The following is an 18,630-nucleotide window of genomic DNA, read 5'->3' on the forward strand; positions in this document are numbered from 1 at the left end:
TGACCACATCAAAAAGTGGTGGAAACAGAAATACACAAAATATAAAAATAAAACCAAAAACCTGGCATATACTGTTTATGTATCCTAAAATTGGCACTTGAGTTTTGATTTTTAAACTTACGAAGCCTTAGACCCAGCCTCACTCGAATAAATGCAACATTAGTGAAGTTGGTGAGGCGGGACACTTCATTACAATGCTTTAAAACAAGCTGGACTTCATTTTCAGTAATTAGGTCTGTTTATGAGCAAAAGCTTGAGAAGAGTTCAGGTAGCTTAATTGTGCTGGTTCAAACAAAAGGCAGTGAGAAGCACACAGGCCTCTAAATGTAAACCTCAGGAACTGAACGATCTCGCCTGAAGTAAGGAGGAACACCAGGAGGGAGGGGAGAGGGTGGGGGGGATGGGGGAGGTGGAGATAGAGAATGGCGATTTTGAGGTGGAGAAGAGGATGAAGAGCAAGGACAGAGAGGAGGTGTAGAAGAGGGAGGAAGTAAAGGTGGAGAGGGGGCACATATTAAAGATGGAGAAGGAGAAGAAGGGACAGTAGTAGCTGATAATGTGCGAGGAGAGGCACAAGGGAGAGAAGACTCAGCAGATGTAGGAGAGGCAGAATGAGGAGGCGGTAAAAGGTGAAGAGTTGGGAGTGAGGAAGAAAGAGGAGACAGGGGCTTGTAGAGGGCCGAGGGCGGAAAGTGAGGAGAGAAGAAAGAAGGGCAGCTAAAAGGACTTTGAGGGGAGGAGGGAAGAGGAGGAGAATAAGGCAGAGTGAAGAAGTGAGGGAGAACAGGGGCCACAGGCAGGAGGTAAACAGGAGGTGTGGAAGGGGGAGATGGGAAGAAAAAGACAGAAGAGGAAGAGAAAGTGTTGATATGTGTGGTTTGAACGGGTGGAGCGGAAGAAGAAAGGGAGGTGGTGTGCAGAGGGGAAGGCTGAGGCATTTGAGGACTTCTAAGACGTTTTGGAGCTGTTGCAATTAGCAAGGTTCACAAGACACAGAACAAAAGGCACAGAACAAATGTTAGACAAAAACTGGTTAGAAGACAGAACAAGGCATGTAAAAATAAAACAGGTCAAACACACAGACAATGAAGTGAAAATGTGACTGATGAAGGCTTAAAATCTACAAAGCTGCAGAAGCGAAGAGATTGAGCGTAGGACTCATCGGGTTGCTCATCTCAGCTGATAAGCAAGAAGAGGCACCATAGTCAGCAGGAGTATCATCTCTTTGGACCCTTCACCCCAGGGTAGTAAAAATAATTTCAATAATTTTATAATTTTTTGCTGGAAAACTGAGATTTTACAGTCTAGGAGGTTTAAAGAGGAGGAGATGTTTATGAAAAGAGAAAGGGCAAATGCTTGGAAATACTAAAAGTCTAGACTCTATAAATTCCAAGTTCTAATACCGCCACTCTCTTAGAGAAATCCAGACTTTTACTAATTTTATGCAGAGCATACTAAAGTATGAGGTTTTGTGACCCTGTCCATAAAACCTGCATGTGCTGTTCTGTAGATCACTCCATGAAAGTCCCATCCTTACCATGTGCACTTGTGCCTCTGTGATGCGCACTGAATCTCCTCCAGTCTATCATAAAAATGAGTCTATCTCAAATCATTTAGGCAAAATGACTAAAGTTGCAGGGATCCAAATCAGATGAGGAGAGATGGTGATTTTGTTATTTCTTCCTTTTTAATCCACTATTTGCTGGTATAAGATGGGTTCCTCGAAGTTCCCCCATCAGAACTCGTCATCCTTCTAAGACATCTAAAGGATGCCTGATCCTGTTCTCCAGGATCGATCTCACATCTGTGGTGAATCTTTCAATGTGAGCGGCCGACGCTGTGCGTGGTGCATTATGTCTTAATTACCTTGTGGTTGTGTCATATTTTTTGGGGGAGGCAAATACATTAGTTACTCAAGTTTTTCCTGTTCTTTGTACATTCATAGCTGCTCTTTTGTCTCTTGATTGTAGGTAGGTGAAAAACTCTCATCACCAATGATTTTAAACTCAAAAGGTCATGTAGGCTCAATCTGCAAGTTTGAGGTTCATGCTGAAATCACAGTCACCAGTCAGAACGACTTTCATGGAGTGATCTAAAAATGGCAGCCAGTTGAAAGCGGTCTAGTGGTGCACAAGGACATGATGTCGAAATCTGATTAAATTCAGATCAAGTATAGTTTGTGGACAAAGTTGCAGAACCTTATGATAACACCTCATATCAGATTTCTTACTAAAAGGAAATTACACAGTATGTCACAATGTTTAGACTCTTTCATGGAAAAAGATCCTGAATGTTTCACATCGAAAAGTTCAGAAGAATGGCTATGATTCACATTTGCCAAACCAAACAATAACTTCTCAACCTTACAGTGATTTTTTAAAGACTTGATAGTCTTTAAGGTTTGGTTTGGCAAATGTACACTGGGTTAAATGAGCTTTACTGTTAGAGACTCCCCTGGAGCACTTCTATGCCATGGATAAGAGCATCTGAAATGGGCCTCGACAGCAATTAGCTCTCAATGTCATCCAGCTTGCGCAGAGGCTGACAAGAGCGATCTTAAACTCTCACCAAAGAGCTGTAAGATTGCTATATTCCTCCACAACCTGTAGAAAGCTGTTAGTAATGACAGGCTGTGCTGTTCTATTCTTATTCTACTCAACTGCAAGGGTGGGAGCAGAAGCTATGACTGGATCCTGAAGCTGCTGAGGTTAGCAAAAGGTAGCCATTGGTGGGAAGTAGCTGATTAGTGCTGCTCAGTAGACAAGGGCATTTGCTGTGGAAATTAGTCACTCAGAAGCAAGAGGAAGAGGAGGATGAAGAGGCAGGGAGTCTGCTGGTCTCAAAGCAGAGGAAGCTACAGTGGAGCGTAGAGGCTGGGAGGCTCGTAGGAACCAGGAGATGACAGGTATCACATAGCTAACAGCAGTGACACAGAAGCATTAGTATACACTGTACACTTTGAAAAAAGGCGTTTCATTTTCAACTCATCTGTGAGTGCCGTGTGGAACAGAGCACATCCAGATCAAAATGTGCAAGTCATCAAAAAATAAAAAAACACTTCTGGATGTGTTGAAAAGGCTTCGCCCATTTAAAGAGTGTTAGAAGTGTATTAATGTGAGTCAACAACAACAGAGCAGGCAGCCCTTCACACAAAGCCATAGCCATGCATTTTGTTAATCTACTTAAGTCGGTTCCCCTTGAAATCATCTTTGCAAAAAGATCACCTCAGCTCAGTTGTTATTCAAGGCAACAGGAACACTGATCCTTGTGTTAAGATGACTTCAAGAAAACCTAATTACACAGACTGGAAATGAGACCATTTCAGAATTTTGTTTTAAAGTGCCAAACCAGACTCTAAACTCGTCTACTGAATCCAGAGAAGAGCTTATTTGGCTTTACTTAGTGCGTGTTATCTGCTTTTTTCTTGAAGAAGTAAAGAACAGTAGTGGAAAGATTTATTTTATTCCATTCATAGCAATGGTTCTGTAAAATCCATGGGAAAAAAGTTGGCATTGGATTTGGCGGCAGAAGTTAATAATTAGTCATCATTACTCGTGCTAATCATGTTAAATGGTTAATTCCTTAAATAAAAAATGGCAGTCGGTTAATAGAGCTGCAGTAATAGCCAGGGACAAAAGACAGGCTAGAGAAATAAAAAAGCATTATTACTGCTTTAACTGAAGACATTCGTGAATATAATTATGCTGTTTAATATTGTTATTGATTTTTACATGCTTCTCTTTTCAGTCCTTTGATACTATGTGGTGGTTGTTGAGTTGTCAAACGGATTGGCAGTCTTGAGCCTGCAGTGCTGCTCCCCGTATCCATCCCTTGGCTCTACCCCTGTTTTATGAAGCTTATGCTTAAGTTCAATAAGGAAGATCTGTAATCACTGCTTGCATTCCTGGGTGTTCAGCTTCTTTTCTGTTTACATGTTTATGCTTTCCCACACTGTCAATCTCAGTACTGACATCATTTCTCTAGTCCGATCATCTTCTTGTCATTCTACCTTTCAGGCTCTCTTTCGTGCAACCCACCACCTCCCCATCTCCACCGCAGTCAGAGCTCTATTCAAGCCTCAGTCTTCATCTTCACTACCATCAGTGTCTAGACTCCAGGGGGTCCTGTCCTAAATCCATCACCGCTGGGATTTTCTTCTGCTATGATGGGTCATCAGAGTCTAATCGCCAAATACATGAATTTCTCCATCTCAATAAATCATGTTAAATTCTTCCAAGTAATCTCTCCTCATTGAAATTTAGTTATCTAAAGATATATTAACAGTGGAAAATGGTCAAATTTATATAAAAAAAAGCATTTTCATTTAAAAATGTATTTGAGAACGTATCTGCAATGTGAGGAGGGAAACAGCACATTGTGGTAAAAGTTCTGAAATGGCCTTCAATGTGTCTGTCAGAGTCACAAACTGCTGCCATACTTCATTTCCATACAAGAGGAAAGAGAGAAATACAGAAGAGGGAGAGAAAAGGGTCTGCCATACTGCTTAAAGCAAGCATGCCTTGTTAAAAATTGGTTGTTATAATTATGTTTTCATGTATCCTCATGTCATGGCTGTGTTTAATTAAAAAAACACACATAAACATAACTATTGTTAAACCAAATTACAAAGCAGTGCCCTGCCCCATCTGAAAAATTCATTCAAGATTTAAAAAAAATGCATTTATCAGCGGGGACAGAGGCGGCATTCATTTCCTTCATCATGCTTTTGTACATCTGACAAAAACAATGAAACATACTAAAAGTTTCATGCACCCAAAAATGGTACAGAGTTTCCTGCGCTTAATTAAAATCAATAATATGGGAACGAATTTCTATCAATCTGTCACTTGTCATTACAGTTCCAAAGACTGAGTGCTATGAACGAATTGCACTGGCCTGTGTTGGTGAACGAACAAGCTGACTGCTCAATAAACACGGCTCCAGTGCGTTTACTACCTGACGGTCCATTATCTGACATGAACTCAATGAACCTGCTGGAGCATTCATTCACTTTGGTCATTAACTTCCACAGTTTAGTCAAGCCTGATTGGTTCAATATTTATTTACGCAGTCATGTCCGACTGCCTCTGGCTGAGAGAGGTGGTGAAGAAGGGTGAAGGGATAGACTGAGAGATAGACTGAGTTCAGCTAGGGTGGGCTACACTTTACCATCGGACTGATCCGGGAATACTGCGTTATCATCGGCAAAGCAGCGTGTGCCTGAAATGTTACCGTAGTCAAATATGGGCCCTTCCAGCAAAGTCACAATATCCAACCGATTGATCTTAGTCAGCACCGCGGTTAAAGCATCCGCTGGGGAGGAGAGAGACAGGAATTACTTCATAAGGTGATGTTGTGGCATCGCAAACATTGATAATGTCCTTTTATTGATTCGTTTTATCATAAACCAGCAACTGAAATATATATGAGTATGAATTTCAGCAGCCATATCTACTTCTGTACTTACTTGTGGCATTTTTACCGTCCCTGTGCACCCATTTCTTTAGGAGCATGAAGCTCTGTGCCGTCAGGGAATTGGGGTTTTCCACTCTGATCAAGTTGATCTCATCCACAGAGAAATCCAGCTCCCTGGCCAGCTCTGTAACAGCAGCATATAGATAGCTGAATTGCAGGGCTGGAGTTCCACAACAGGACATTTCTGCAGCGCCATTATTGACCACCAAGGTTACATGTTTTGTTTTATCTGGTCTGTGGGCTACGCTTACTCATGCTCTTGTTAGTCTTTCAGCCATCCATTCCCATGAGAGAAATTCAAACATACAAAGAGCTAAAGTGAAACTGCGTGCCATTAATTATCTTTTTATTTTTTTTAAATTGAGCTATTGCTCTCTTTCTTGTTCTCTCTTGTTCCCTCTTTTTAACCAGTCAGCATTCAACCTATGCACAACATCATCCATGTCAAGCTGACACAACGTGTTGTTGGTTTTCTGGAGAACTGCCTGCAAGCATGACGCCACTGCCATTGCCATCATTTACACCTGTGGTATGAATGTGGGTAGTGTGCTACTGTTGCTCTACAGTTTTGCTGCATCTGATGCCATCAGTGCCATGCATCGCTTCCTTCTTTTTTGTAAAGTTAAATCACTGTGAGACAATAGCTGATCATTTCACTTTATCACTATTTACTGGCATGCATGCCAAAGCCTGCTCAAACCTGACTAGAACTCATACTACAAACAGAAAGCAGACAGAAAACATGTCCCTAGCTTCCAGATCTGACATGTTCATATGAAGATATCTGTTTATAGAGATTGCTCTCCAGTTGATAAATCTGACAGTATCATGCCTAACAAAGGGAAATGTGTAGAAATGCAAAAACAAATGCAGCAACAGTATTTAGCTAGAAAATGCGTGTGGAGAAAGTGGTATTTTGAATTGGTTTTCATGTTTGCACCACTTACATCTGGTCTGGGCCCATGTTACATGCTACACTTGACTGCCTACAAAGCAGGAGGTGACGGATGTGCTGATGCACTGATTAAACTGCAGCACCGAAATGAATTACTGCCAAACAATGTGTCAGACACAGTCTGCAGCTAATGAAGTACTAGGATTACGACTCTAAATCTAAACCCACGAGAAGCTAATGTTCAGCAGGTCTGATGGTTCACTGCAGCTCTGCAATTGGAACACACATTAAATATGGATTAGATTCCTTCTCTCAGCTGGGCACTCATTCAGCGGACATACGTTTGCAGTGCACTCACAGCCAGTCGCACAAATACTGGTAGGCGTGGGGCAAAGTGCTGCAGTGCAGGCGGCCGCAGGGGCCACGCCCTAATCGCTGCTCAAGTAAAATATACGCCTGCTATTCCTCTAAAAATACACTCAAATATAAAGATGTATCAAAGCTTTATGCTCCTTAAAATCAATGAAGCTTTTATTGCTTTATATATTTTCTTCACCCTTTCAAATCCTAGTATCTCCTACATGTATTCAGCAGTTAAGTATCTTCACAGTTTGAAAAACATCCAAACATGAGAAGTTTTTTTAGTTATTTTTTGTTATATGCTATGTACCGATGATGCTGTAGTATTATGTGGCTATAAATACCACTGCAGTACTGCTCAGTTGAGAAATTGTTACAGTATACGTCCACCAGGTGGCAACAAACCCTTAAAAACTGACACATAGAGCCCGTTTAAGTCCAGATCATTCCTTCAGCCTTAAAAATTCTCACATTTTATGATAATCATTTTTCTTACATCACTTTGTGGTTCTGTTTGGCTTAATCTTTACACAATGTGAAAGTAAACAAACAAAAAAAAAAAGGGGGAGATGTGTTTAGACTCACCAGTCCAACTGAGTCCAAGGTGGTCAGCTACTATCGCCATGCGGAGGTCTGTTCTCTCACAGGGACTGTGAGGGCCTGTGCGAGGAAGCAAGGAAGGGTAGGGTACAAACAGTTAGTGTTATGTAATGACAGAAATTTCCAAATGAATCACATGTGGTTCTCAGTGAGAGACACACACAGAGACTCGGAGAATGTAATGAAAGAAACAGATTGGGATTGTGAACTTTAAGTTTGTCTGTTTTGGACCTTTCACCTTGATGTAACCTGCTAAATAACTACTTAATGAACATTTGTTTTTAATGCAGTGTTTATATTAAACCGAACAAAGAAAGACCAACTTTAGCTCACTGTCCCACGTCTCACTTATAAGAAAAAAAGAGATTTTCTGGCCTGACAAACCTCAACGTTCTGTTAAGAAACTAAATGCTTATTTAAATAGTTTTAGGATTTTTTCTGCTCTTTTGATGAAAACTGGATGAGAAGGAATCCAATACTATCTGTCTGTTTGGTATTAATTTACTCAAAGTCCATGGTTTACTTAGCTTAACACAAAACCTACCACAATTGCTGAAGCTCTCCAATGAGATGTTTTAAGGGCTATATTCTACAGCTTTTGATTTCATTTCCAGACCTTGTGTGGGCCTCCACATCATCTGTACCCAGGGATGGGAAACATTTGCACAGTTTTGATTATGCAACTATTAAAAGAAGTAACTCTAATGATATCTACATTTAAAAAGAAGTATTAAAACGTACAACTATAATGAAGCATTAATTGATTACATTTTGATCAGTTCTTTAAAATATGACAACTTTACAATTAGATGCACCCTTCATTCCAATCTGTCGTGGCAGATGGCTCCTCCTCACTGAGCCTGCTTCTACTCTGAGGTTTCTTCCTGGCAAAAGGGAGTTTTACCTTCCCACTGTTGCCAAGTGCTTGCTCATAGGGGGTCGGCTGATTGTTGGGATTTTCTCTGTATTACTGTAGAGTCTTTACCTTACTTACAAGGCAAAGTGCCTTGAGGCAAATTCAACTTTGAACCAATCAAATTTCTTTTTGCGAGGACAGAAGACGCTCCTTGCTGGCCATTAGAAGGAATGCAGGTGTCAAGCCCTTCCACACTGACATTACTTTGCAGACCTGTTCTTTTATATTCAATTTATTTTCTTTAGTTCAGTGTACTAAATATTAGGTCTTAATATAACTGAATCATTATATTAACTACTTTTAGGCTTACGGGTGGCTGATAATATCAAGGGGAATCAAAGATTTGAGAATCTGTGAGGCCAGAAAAATCGTCAATGACATTTTTACACTAATAAGTTTGATATTTAGTAGTATTAGTTTCTGTAATTAGAGTTCAAAGTATCACACAACTAACCACAAACAATCTACCATCAAGCAACATTCCCACTCACTGATAAAAACAATTCATAGCTTAAACTTGAAATCAAAAGCAATCTAGCTACAACAAAGTGCCAGTGGCTGACTACACTGACATGCCCTTGTGTAGCTGTCATTCAAGTGATTGTCAAGTTCAGCCGATGTATTGTTTTCACAGTGATTTCACAGAGCAAAAGTACCACCAAACATATCTACAAACCAGGCAAGCAGATCAAAACAAACACACCTTCATATTTCCCCAAAACAGTCTAGATCTCAGACACATCTAGAGTGGAGGTGAGTGCTGTGGTGCTGTGTCATGTGGGTAGGTGCAAAGCTAACTTTGTCTTATTGTGAAAGAAATGTACACTCACAAACTTAGCCTCCCAGAGGTGCTTTTGCAACCATTTATGACAACTAAAAGGTGCTTCCTGATACTGAAATTTAATTGCTTGTACCGGTTTCTATCCAAAGACCTCGCTTTTATAAAGCTCTGTCCACCAGAACAGTAATTCTATGATGTTATTAAGTGATATCCTGTTTCCTAAAAGAATTAAAACCTTAAATTATGTGAAAGTCTTCTGCTCTACCGAAAAAGTCTACGACAGATTCTCCATGTTGTAGCCTCTATCTGAACAAATCAGACAGCACAGGACATATAAAAAGAATGACAGGAAGAAGAAATGACGGCTACATTACAAAGTCACATCACAAGCACCCACAACAGCTGCATGCATCTCATAGAGAGAAGGGTAAAGTATAACAAGTTTTTAGAAAGAGTTTACAAACTAGTCTCGTTCTCCGTGACAGGAGCGGGGATTGGTTGATCAACCTGACTCCCTTCCTCCTTCTGCTCTTGCTCCTCCCCTCCAAGTGTCCGCCTACTTTTCCTCATGCTCCTCCTCATCCTCTCACTGCTGGCCTGCTCAACCTCAGCTCTCACATCTATAGGAGATGATGTTGATGTAGTGGTGCTGGTGGAGGTGGAGGTAGAGGTGCGTGAAGGGCAGGAACTTCTAGAAGCTCTAGGTGGTTGTGACAAGGAAGTGTTCCTGGTAGTGCTGAGGCTGCAGCACTCTTCGTCCTCAGTGGGCAGTGTTTTCCCCTCTAACTTTGCTTCAGCCTCCTTGGAAATGGTTTTGTCCAAAGACTTGACTATCTGGCTACTGACAGACTTTGCTTTAAAACATTTTGACACTGAGCTGTTCTTTTTCCCCATCTCTTTTGTTGTACTTCTACTGGTGGTTTTTATCAAAATGGGTTTGCTTTTAGTTAGCTGCTTACCATCCCTGGCAGAGTTATTGCTCCTACCCCTAACTGTAGATTTAGTACTGACCTGCTTCTGCTCTTGCAAATAAGAAGGGTATTTAATGGCTTTTAATACTGGAATTTTCGACCTTGGTAATAAAGTCTTAAAAGGATCTAATCGTTCCCTGATTTTAAGAATTCCATGTTTCCTAAGTAGGACTTTATCATTTTTTTGTGACTTGTCTTTCGTCACTGGTTGACTATGACTGCATAGTTTTTGGCAGGGTACCCTCAGTGGTAACCTGGACTTGAATATCTGGCTTTTGACCTTTTTGGCTTCAGTGTTTATTATTGCTACATTAGAAAAACCCCTGCCTTCACTTTTGCTTTCATCTAACTGGCTGAAGGAAGCTTCTATCCTGCTGACCTCTTGCAGAGTGGATCTTAAAGAGGACAACACATTGTACACGACACTGCCAGTCTGAAAGACATCTGAATGGCACTCGGGAATATTGCTACTGATATTGTCGCTCGATGTTTGCAAACTTCTAATCTGTTGCGAAGGTGCAGAAGAATAATCTGTGCTTTGGTAAATTGTGTTTTGAAACTCTGAGGTCCATGCCAAATGATCTGTCTGTTTGGACCTATCTGGAGTAATGTTTGATGCACAAAAATTAAAATAATCTGTGTAATTTGATGTTGCATGGTAAAAACTATCTACAGTTGCCCCTGAGGTTTTGTCTTTACAATGATCAAAGGTGCTTGGTGTTCCACTTTTAGCAGTGCTATTTGAGGCACTGGATGTTTTATCAGATGACAGCTTGAATTCAGTTCTAAAAGTGGAGAATTTAGGCTTCGTGTTACAGGATGAGTTTGTGCATGTGCTATAACTGCTAGCCTGATTTGATATTTCTAGTTGGACAGTAGTAGTCTGAATGGGTACATGGGGGACTGAGAAGGTATTTGTGGGTTCCTGAATATAAAACTGCTCCCTCCCATCTACTTCAGTGTCCCTGACCCTGTACCTGCCCGCTGCGTAATAATGCTCACCAATCTGAAAAAACTGGAGCCTCTCCTCCACCATGTCCCTCTTGCTCATGTCAATCGCACCACTGCGTGTCATCTCAAACATCTTCCCTTCATGGAAGGGGAATGGATTTGGCTCGCTCGTCGGCGTGCTATCATCCGTTGGAGTTCGGGCTGGGGTAGTGTCTGGTGTTGTGGCCTGGGACTGGTCGTCGACTGCCAGTCCAAAAGGCTTAGGCTCACCATTGTTTCCCCGTGTCCCTCCCATATCAACGACCTCTTCTCCACCTTTACTGGGCCAAGGGTCAAAGTCCAGCCCTTTGGTGGCAACAGTCTTAAAAGGAGAATTAAACTCCTCTTCTATCTTATAACTAAAGTAAGTGTCTGAAAACCCCTCTTTATCTGAATGTTTTTGTTCCTGACTTTTAGCTCCATCTTTATTAACACCATCAGTCTTTCCACCATTTGAGGGTATCTCTTTACCAATAATATCCTTTTGACATTCCTCTGGGGTTTTTTCCTCTTCAATAACCTCCAGTTTAGTCTGGGGAAAAGAGCGATCAGAGGACCTAAATGTATCTGTTGCCCAGACATCTCTCCGGCTGTCTGGAAGACCAAACAGCCGTAAGTCTGCCTGCTCACACAGGCCATCATCTTCATCTTGGAGTTCATATCCATCAAGGGAGTCTATTTCTGTCGCATCAGTGTCATGGGAAAATTCAGCCGTGGTAGCAATTGAACAGTCTGTAATTGACTGGTCATTTCCATTTTGTTCACATTCATAGTCCTCTCCTTTGCCATTTGAAACTTTTGAGCCATTACTAGAACCATTTGTGCCATTGGTGCCACCATTGGGCCCATTTCCATTTTTGTCATGTTTTTTGGATTTAGATGCCTTTTCCTTCTCTTTCTTTTTGTCCTCCTCCTCAGAAACTTTAGAAGTGAATTTCTTGCAAGGAATGGGTTGGAAGATTGATTCATCATCCTCTTCATCAGCATTTGACTGACTGTCATCTGCCCCAGGGGGCACTGGGGATGGGGGCTGTATTCGTATAATTGGCTCGGTCAGGAAATGCTTGTCATGTTCTTCCTGCAAATTCACCTCCATCATTTCCGTCTCGGTCTCGGAAGAAGCACAGGAACCTTTTCTCTCTGGGTCTGACATTTCTGAACTTGAGTCCAGAGGAGGAGGGGGAGGGAACTCAATATATGCAATACCTTTGTCTTTTGATGCTTGTTGCTTCTCCTGTCCTGTTATTTCGTCATGCATGCCAGTGACTCTTTCATGTTGGTTTAAATTGCTGATGCTCAACTCGTGTTGATTATCAGTTTTTATTTCTTCCTTATTGGCATTAGCTATGTCTGCTTGGGTAGAGTAAATACTGGTTTTACTTTCTGGTAGGGCCTCTTTAAAAGAGAAAACCTTGCCCTGGTCATCTCCCTCTGATTCCTCAGATACCTCCATGATGGGGCTTGGTTTCCCTGGCAAGAATCCCATAAAGCCATCGGGGGTCCTGCATGTGAGATCATAGCTGACCTCCTCTGAGCTGGGAGTCTCTGGTGTAATGGGACTTTTTCCCGAGCTGTCAATGAAAGAAACCTGCTCTAGTGTGTCATCATCTGGGCTTATGGGGCTTAGGGCTAAGTTTGATTTTTGTTTGACATTGTACAGTGCTCCTTTAGCTTCCCTCTCTGCCTGTCTACCCACCTGAACGCCAACATAAACAGGTAATGTTTTTATGCCCTTGAAGTTCTCTCTGGTTGTTGTAGCAGCTGGAGGTGTAATGGCTTTCTCCAACATTTCTATGGGGCTAGGAAGGTTATTGGAATTTGAATCTTTGGGTGCATTATCAAGAATTTCAAAGGTTAGATCTGTTTTGGCTGGGACTGTCTCATGACTTTGTACTTTGGTTTTAGGTAGTGTTGGTATCTGTGAGGGTCTAGTTATTGTTGGTTTCTTAGTGAGGTCATTATCTAAAGAGAGGGATGTATTTCTAACAGGAATTTGAGATTCTGTCTTTTTTCTAAGATTTTTATTTAGTGTTTCCTCTGCATCCTTTTTGAATAGCTCAGTTATAATTTCTTTGGAAGCACTTTCACTTTTTGTAATTTGTTGGTATTTTTTACTGTCAGTGGCTTTTTCTGGAATTTTAGCACTGTCAGGAATTATAGGTGATTGAGCTTTCTGACTTTTATTGCTTTCTTTAATTGCCTGAGTTGCACTGGATGGACTATCCTTCCCTTTAGTGCTTACTTTGTCTGTCTTGGTTTCACTGATTTGTACAGAGGCATCTGGGATGTTTTTGTTAGGTGGCTTGTCTAGTTTTGGGACTTTTGGGCATGCTGATATCAAACCAGGTTTACTTCCATTTGTGTCCTTCTCAGCATCCTTTTTTGGGCTTACTTCTTCTGAAGTTTCAGATGCTTTTGACACTTTTCCTCCTGCAAAAAACTGATAAACGGGAAGTTTGCTCTCCTGCAATTTCTTTATTGACGGTTTTGGCTGTACTGGAGGAGGAATTTTGGCTGGACTAGCCTGACTTTGACTAACTTTCTGAGCCTCCGATTCAAACTTCTTTCTCACTTCACTCACTTTGGATGTTGATTTTACATGAGCAGGAGAGGAGGGTTCAGACACACAGGACTTTGTCTGTTGTTTGATTTTATCCTCACTAGTATGAGAGAGAACAGTTTTCTGTGGGCTGCTTGGTAGACTAGAGCTTTTCTTTTCAGCTGCTGTGGTGCTGCCAAACATTTTACCAACTGAAGGCTCCCTGAGTTTGCTTTTACTGAACACCTCTTCTGCTTTGGGTTTCTGCTGGGTTTTCTCTGGGCTGCTGCTGGGTGAGCTAGGCCAAGACCTGGGATCCTTGAGCTCTCGCTTTATAGGCTTTTTCTCAGGAGACTGAAGCTCATCATTGAGCTTTTCCGTTTTATCACGGAAGAACTGTGAGACCTCACTGAGTTTTTCTTCAGCTTCCTTTACAGTTTGGTCCACCCTATCCTCATAAAGTAACTTATCCCTGCTCCTGTCATGTTTATCCTCTGTAAAACGCATCCAAACTGCATGTTTAGGGCTGCCCTGTTCTGTGGAGTAATGGAGCACTGTTACCTTATCAAACTGAGATGGATCATCCCTGTGCAGGAATTTAGCAGATTTAGGAGACCCATCTTTTGATGACTTTGAGACAAACTCTCTTTTGGGGCTTCCTTGCTGTTGACTTGCACCCTCAATGCTACGGCTACTACTTTCTTCAGTACCCGGGTGGCGGATTTTGTCACAAACCAGTGCTGAATCCTCTGTGTCAGAGTGGCTCAGTGATGTCGCATCAAGTTTTTCAGAGAGAAGCATTTTCTCAGCAAACCTGTACGACTCGCCTCGGATCTCTGATAGCTCATCGTCACAGTATTCTATGGACTGCTGGCTCAACAATTTAAGTGCTTTATATGAATCATCTGCTATGAGTTGAGCAGAACTCGGACGACTGTCTTCTTCCTGTGACACCGGAGTATTAACACGAGATGTTTCCAGGAAGGTGGGCAGGGATTCTTCAACAGCAAGCTCATCTTCTTCTTGTTGGGCTTCATCATAATCAGTCAGTTCCTTTATCCCCCGATCACCTTTGTAAACATAAAGCTCGGGGTGTTTCTTGGTTTCTCTGATAATGACCTCAGTCGGTTCTGCAGTGCTGTGGCCCTTCTCAATATGAACCTCAATTATCCTTTCAACTTTGGGTTTGGATTTAACGTCTCTGTCAAGAAATCTAGGAGTGAGCTCATCACCTTTGACAGAATCCTGGCTAGCTTTGTGTTCAAAAAGGCCTGCAAAATCTTTAGATGGATCCCTACCTGACTGGAAAGCTTTCATGATATCTCTAACTGACATTGCCTCCTCTATCATCTCTGCACCATCAGTCAGTTGGGGCTTGTGATAGACCATCCTGGTAGTAGTAGTAATGTGGGTTTCCTCTTTAAGACACATGCTTTTCATTGAGTCCTCTTCAGGCATTTTCATCTGCAGGGCTTTGCTGGAGCTTGCTGAAATTGCTTCAGGTGGTTCTATGGCAGGGAGAGCAGTTGCAGCCTCTTCCATTAGTCCGGGCTCACAAAGCTCGTCAGGCTGCTCGTAGCTCCTAATATGGACTACTTCAGTCCTGGTCTCTGTTACGCAGGGGGGGATAGGGGAATCTGTGAATAAAGGCTTAGGTCCTGTGCTCTCTGCACTTTGGGGAGCAGAGGGTGTCTTTTCACTCCTGGTCTCAAACCCACTGTCTGACAGAGGACTCTTATCCTGCTCATGAGACAGATCCTCTGGCGATTCCAATATAGTGTCCGACCCTTGATATGACTCAGCAAGTTTGCTTAGGTCCTTCTCTGAGGGAGATCTGAGCATGCCTGAAACTGGTGGAGGCATTTTGAGTTTGTGCTCCTGTATTGACATGGATGGCTTGAGAACACGTTTCTGTTTCTCTTCCCCATCCCTTTTTGCCTCTTCCTCATACTTACATTTCAGCTCTGCCATTTTTGAGAGAGAGCTAGCACCGATATCATTTGTTAAAAAGTCTACTACTTTAGCCAAGTCTAACTCTTTGCTTGACTGGTGCTTAAGTAAAAGTGTGTGTTCATCAAAAGGAGGGTAAAAGTCTGAGATGGCACTTCTTTGTGCCTCTTCAATCTCATCTTTGGAAAATTCTTCCCATTCGTCCTCCGAGGCTCTTTCTTTAGCTTCACTAATGATATCTTTCTGTAATATCTCACTGACTTTGACTAAATCTTCTTTTACTTTCTCCACTAGAGTATATGGCTCCTCTTCCTCTAACTTAGTCTCTTTGGGAGTGCCAGTATGTGAGGTTTGGACAGTTTTAGCTGCAGTCTGTGTGTCTGTCTGCAGAATAGCTGTCATCCTAATCAGATCTTGTTTCATGTCTGCTACATCTTTCAATATCTCCTGGTTAGAAGCTGCAGTTGGGTGGATAATGGGTGGTGTGATAAATGGAGGGGATTTTAACTGGGAATTTATTTTTGTTGTAGTAACACAGGAAGACAAAGAGGAAGATGGAGATGATGAGGTGCGAGAGGGGTCGGGAAGAGCCATCTTAAGAGACCCAGGTCCTGGTTTGGCAGGGGTCTCTGGGATGACATTAACCAGTGAATAGACAGGCACAGTCATTGTATTAGACGAAACTGCCGTGTTTGGGGAGGCAGCTACAGATCTCAGAGAACCATAAGCAGAGCTTGCTGTTGCAGATCTACGCGAGGACGACAGTGACTTAAGAGTGCCATAGCCTGAGACAGAGTACGAGTCAATAGCCTCATTTATGGCTGCGCTGACACCAGAGGTTGCTGCCTGGGTGGTGGCCTGGATCCTCTCTTGAAGGCTGCTACTTCTCTCTGAAATAAGGCGTGAAGAAGGGGAGGATGGAGTGGACGAAGAGGATGGATATTTTACAGGTGAGACAGATCCATTCATCATGGACAATTCTGAAGAAGCAATGGTTGTTTGGCCAGTGGAAGAGAGAGATGAGATGGATGTCCTCCCTCCACGGGATGAGAGTGTTGAGTCTACAGAGGTTTTCAAAGAGGACAGACTGGAGATGCTTTTAACAGAAGACAGGGTATGCGCCCCTGCATCTGTCACAACTGTGGACCCAAGGGCAGTTTTAAAAGGTAGATTAGAACTGTACATGCTGTACGATGTCTTTGGTGATGCTGTAGAAGGAACAGGAGCTGGAGACTTTTCTGGTATATAACCATTGGGCATTGCGTGAAGTGGAGAAGTCCTTGATGTATATGCTGAAGCAAGACTTTTGATAGAAGCTGGATCAGTGGCAGGTTTGCATGGACTTCCAGAGGACACAAGGCTGGTAGATCCCTGGACAGGGTACTGACCCTGCTGGACTACAGTTTTAATGGGTGAGGGCATAGTCCTGTAAGAACGGATGGGGGATGAGGACGCTATGTCACTGGCAGATTTGACTGGGGATGACAGGGTAAGTGCTGGTGGAACTTTTATAGTTGTGGGACATGCAGCTGATGGGGCTGAGAGGGGCCAAGTAGATTTCAGTGGAGAAGCAGCTGGTGAGGCTGCCGGTGAATCGGTAGAGATGAGGGCACCCCCCATTCCGACGGACCTTGTTTGGCCAGGGACGGTAATAGGAGCAGTCGACCATGGTGGGCAAGGTCTGGTTGGAAAGACAGGTTTGTGAGGGTAACCAGCAGGCAATGCTCTTGCTGCTGCGCTTCGTTCAACTGCTGTTTCTTCAGGTGAATTCATAGAAACAATGATGAAGAAGGAATGGCAAAAAAATAACAACAAAAATGCAGAACAGTAAAGATAAACAGAAAATCATGTTGGGGAAGGTAAAGGAGAAAAAAATGTGAAAGAAGAGGAGATCAGAGGAGGAAGAGTTGGTCAGTAAAACAGTCCTAGTATTAAATAAGGAACAATAACAGTTACATGAGGTAAGAAATTTAATTACAGACTAAAGATGGCGTAAAAAAAACAGTTGTGTTCCTGTGTGATTTCTGTTTGGCAGATGAATCAAAAAACAGCAAAAACAACATAAGAAATAAACAGAAGAGAGCACACACAGCAGCAAAGTAAATTTCCAAAGACAATGGCGTAGACCAACAACTGACAACAGAAAAAATGGCAAGACAAATGCACCAGGATAAGCACAAAAACAACTTCTCTCTTTGGACTTTAGAAACTCTAATATCAACATTTGGGTACTGGCTCTAATTTCAATCCGCTTTTTTAAGTGCCTTTTATCTGTTTGGTCCAAAAAGTACATGATGACAGATTCCTCAGACAATTTAGAAACTGTGATCCAACAGAGCCAATGGCTGTTGAAGGTTCCATTTTCATTTTCTCTTAAAACAAATATGACAAAATGTGTTTTCCAAGACTAAAGTTTTGGCCCATTTTGTCATGCAGCATCAAATTGGTGACAAGCAAAGACTGTGGTAAAACTTAAAATAAACACCTGAAAGAAAGCCAAACTCAAGACCTCTGACATGCATTTTTGTCCCACACAAAACTGCTACTTCATCACAAAGCCAAAAAGAGCTTTAAAATCAGAGGGGACAAATGAAAATTTTTTACTTTGACCTCCATCCAAAATGCCTATTACCATGGTGCTGGTAAGTCAAAGAAAAAATTTGACTTATATAACACAGCAGTGGAAATCAACCCAGAAGAACAACAACTCACAATGTGGGCAAGCATGGCACAGAAACTCAAAACCACTTACTGACCCATGCAAAAATATATACCACTTTGTAAACAAGCATGTGGACAGTGCGTGTCATGTAGGATGAGAAATAATGCATTTCCACATTAAATAAGTCACACCGATCTACATATCGATTATGTATTTTACAGGTTAATTAAAGCTGTTAGTTAACTAACTTATCCACGAAACTTGGTATAATTAAATTCATTACAGGGTTTGTTAGTGAAGATGTCAAACTCACTCAGTGCAGGCTCGGCCAGATAGCTGTAGCGCTTACGTAAGGCTAGGGATGCAAAGGTATGACGTTGTCGATCTGGCTTTTCAGTCTGCAACAATAGCAAACAACACAAAAGCCTATCAGTTCTAGGTCACCCTACATTGACTATTGCTGCCAAATGAGCAACAACTGGACCTTGCAA

General features: G+C 42.0%; 1 protein-coding gene across 16 annotated transcripts in view; it reads right to left on the reverse strand.

The window, feature by feature from the left end:
• ank3b (ankyrin 3b) overlaps positions 1-18,630 on the reverse strand; it is a 178,108-nt gene that overhangs the window by 8,564 nt on the left and 150,914 nt on the right. For 15 of the 16 annotated variants that reach the window (XM_063482630.1, XM_063482624.1, XM_063482619.1 and 12 more), the window contains 4 exons: positions 18,453-18,537; positions 7,316-7,390; positions 5,468-5,599; positions 5,170-5,313 (listed from right to left, as the gene is read on the reverse strand). In XM_063482630.1, coding sequence (XP_063338700.1) covers positions 5,170-5,313; positions 5,468-5,599; positions 7,316-7,390; positions 18,453-18,537 — 436 coding nt within the window. Of the gene's footprint in view, positions 1-5,169; positions 5,314-5,467; positions 5,600-7,315; positions 7,391-11,000; positions 17,235-18,452; positions 18,538-18,630 lie in introns of all 16 variants that reach the window. The other variant, XM_065471627.1, reaches the window with a different exon arrangement.

The sequence above is a fragment of the Pelmatolapia mariae genome, linkage group LG8 (genome assembly GCF_036321145.2).
Source record: "Pelmatolapia mariae isolate MD_Pm_ZW linkage group LG8, Pm_UMD_F_2, whole genome shotgun sequence".
Lineage (NCBI taxonomy): Eukaryota > Metazoa > Chordata > Actinopteri > Cichliformes > Cichlidae > Pelmatolapia > Pelmatolapia mariae.